The sequence below is a fragment of the Pipra filicauda genome, unplaced genomic scaffold (assembly GCF_003945595.2).
Source record: "Pipra filicauda isolate LSUMZ 115617 unplaced genomic scaffold, ASM394559v2 scaffold861_size64743_pilon, whole genome shotgun sequence".
NCBI classification, from domain to species: Eukaryota; Metazoa; Chordata; class Aves; order Passeriformes; family Pipridae; genus Pipra; species Pipra filicauda.
In genome coordinates this window covers 52,027-54,459 of record NW_024105044.1, presented here as the reverse complement: position 1 = coordinate 54,459, position 2,433 = coordinate 52,027, and the positions used below count along the sequence as shown (strand labels likewise).

Sequence of the window (2,433 nt, the reverse complement as noted above, 5' to 3'; positions counted from 1 at the left end):
CTCCTCTTTCCTGCCTCACATTTCAGTGTCTTGGGTATTTACATCACCCAGAAAACCAGTCAGCCTTGCCCCAGGAGCCCCTGCTGTCCCAGAGCCCTGTCTGTCCATGCTGCCACCGCTCTCTGCAGAAAAAATCCAGAGGCTCCAGGAGAGCAGTGGGACATGGCCAGGCCAGGAGATGTCTTCCCAGCACCTTCCCTTCTGAAGGGCTGTGGAGATGCCCGTAGCATTGACACACATCTGACACGGGCTCCAGAGGAGAAATGGAGCCTGGAGAAGGATGCTCAGGTGAAAGTGGTGTATATGAAGGGAGGATTTTCCCAGTGGGGTGCACTCAGTTCTAGAGGAAAGAAGGGAGCTGGAGAGGACAAGGGACAGGAGTGGGGGGACTTCAGCGAGGGGTGGTGGTGCCCAGCAGGCCAGCAGGGACGCGGGCAGCCAGCAAGCAGGCCAGCACAATGCCGATGAGCTGCAGCAGTGCCAGTCCCAGGGCAGCGGTGGCAACATAAGACATGTTGCTGTCGATGAAGGCCGACACCTTGGCGAAGCAGCCGTCGCGGTGCAGCCTTCGAGCGTCGGGCGGGCTGCGCTGGCAGCCCCGGCGGGCCCGACAGCAACTGAGCGGCACCGACCCGTTCTGCTCCAGCCCCCAGGGCGAGGCGAGCCAGTCGCGGTAGCTCTGCACCCCGCAGCAGGACAAGGCGCGCTGCAGCGCGTCCAGGGCGTCCGCCACCCGCTCGTCCTCCCCGTATGCCAGCAGTGCCTGGCGCAGCCCCTCCTGGAAGCCGTGCGCCAGGGTCTGGCGGTACAGTAGCGCGGAGAGCCCGGCCGCCAGCCCGGCCGCCAGCACGACCGTCAGGAACGCGCTGTAGGCGCGCAGGAGCCCCCGGTGCTCCGTGGCGGCGCCGAAGCATCCCAGGAAGCCCCAGATGATGACGGCGGCGCCGGTGGCTAAGAGGATGGCGGGGGCGCTGGGATAGTCGCTGGCCGACAGCGCCAGGTAGCTGCCCAGAGACACCTTGGCCCAGAGGCCGATGATGAGCATGGTCAGCCCCGCTGCCCAGAAGACGAAGCTGAAGGCCATGAGGGACAGCTTGAGCAGGGTCATGGTGCCCTTGGGCCCTGGTGCCGGCGGGCGGGCGGTGGCGGTCACGGTGCGGGGGAACGTCGGCTGTCGGTGCCGTCGGTACCGCTGGGTAGTGCGGGTGTCCCGCGGCCGTCGGTGCCGCCGGTGCTGCCGGTGCAGTCGGTGCCGCCGAGCTGCACAGAGCAGCGGGAGCCTCGGCGGTGTTCGAGGTGCGTGCGGGTCCCGGCAGTTCCCCGGGCAGCCGTGGGTGCGGGCCCGGTGCAGCTCCCCCGCGGCAGCCGGTGCGAGTCGCGCCTCTCCTCCGCCCCGTCCCCTTTTTGAGGGCCCGGGCGGGGGCGCGGCCGCGGCGGAGGTGCTTGTCCGTCCTGAGGGGCTCGGCGGAGCGGGACGAGCCGGCCCCAGCGGGCAGCCTGCCGGGCCAGGGTCCGCTCTCGTCTCCCCGTGCCGTACCGGGGGCTCCCGGGGGCTCCTCCCCTCTCCCCAGCCTCTTTTAGTCGAGCAGCCTCCTCAGGTTAGTGCGTACCCAGCAAACAGCGGGACCCGCAGGGAAGAGCCCGTACAGGCGCTCCTTAGGGCTCTTTCCCGAGGTTTGAGGTGAAGTAAATGGGTGCGTGTAGGTGGACCGGCAGCTCCCTCTGCCCGCGGCACTGCAGACCCTCAGCTGAAAAGATTCTGCTGGTGGAAAGCTCGAGGTTAAACTTCAGTGGAATATGCTGCAGCCCTGGGCAAGGGACTAAGCTTTTTCTTATAAGCATTAGGAGTAACACCTAAAAAACACACAAATAACCAACAGGAAGCATAAGAAATCTATGAAACGACAGGGTTTGGGTTTATTTCTTATACTGCATCAAGCCATCCTAATAGGACACTTGGTAGAAATAAGCATAGATCAGTACCTGAATATTAACTAACTACACATTCAGTCAGTCAGTCAGTTTAGATTTTCCCAGATGGAAACTATTTTTCCGGGGACCTGACCCTGTTAAATATTCATTTGATTTAGCCCCTGATAACACTGAGCCGCTGAGAAGGCATTAAAGCACGGCCAGGCACTGTTATATAACAAGCAGCCCAGGAAGGTCTGAGAAGAGATTCCACCATCGATGCGGTTTCATTGCAAAAGATATGCTACTCCTACAAGCCAGATTGAAAACAAACAAACAAAAACAAACAAACAAACAACAACAAAAACAAAAAATAAGTCAGAGGTAGAGTAGCATCCCCAGTGGTAATTCACTGCTTAATGAGCCTTTGACCATACTAAGAGACTAGTTTCTCTTTAGCCTTTCTTGACAACACCACAAGAGGTATGTAGCACTCTTCAGTTCGAGATTTTGTGCCATCTT

General features: G+C 60.3%; 1 protein-coding gene across 1 annotated transcript; it reads right to left on the bottom strand.

Moving 5' to 3' along the window:
• Positions 1–385: 385 nt before the first annotated feature.
• Positions 386–1,383, bottom strand: LOC113995962 (tetraspanin-7-like). Its single transcript, XM_027736545.2, has one exon. It carries the CDS (start codon positions 1,106–1,108, stop codon positions 392–394), a length of 717 nt encoding a protein of 238 aa, XP_027592346.1. The 5' UTR covers positions 1,109–1,383; the 3' UTR covers positions 386–391.
• Positions 1,384–2,433: the final 1,050 nt, after the last annotated feature.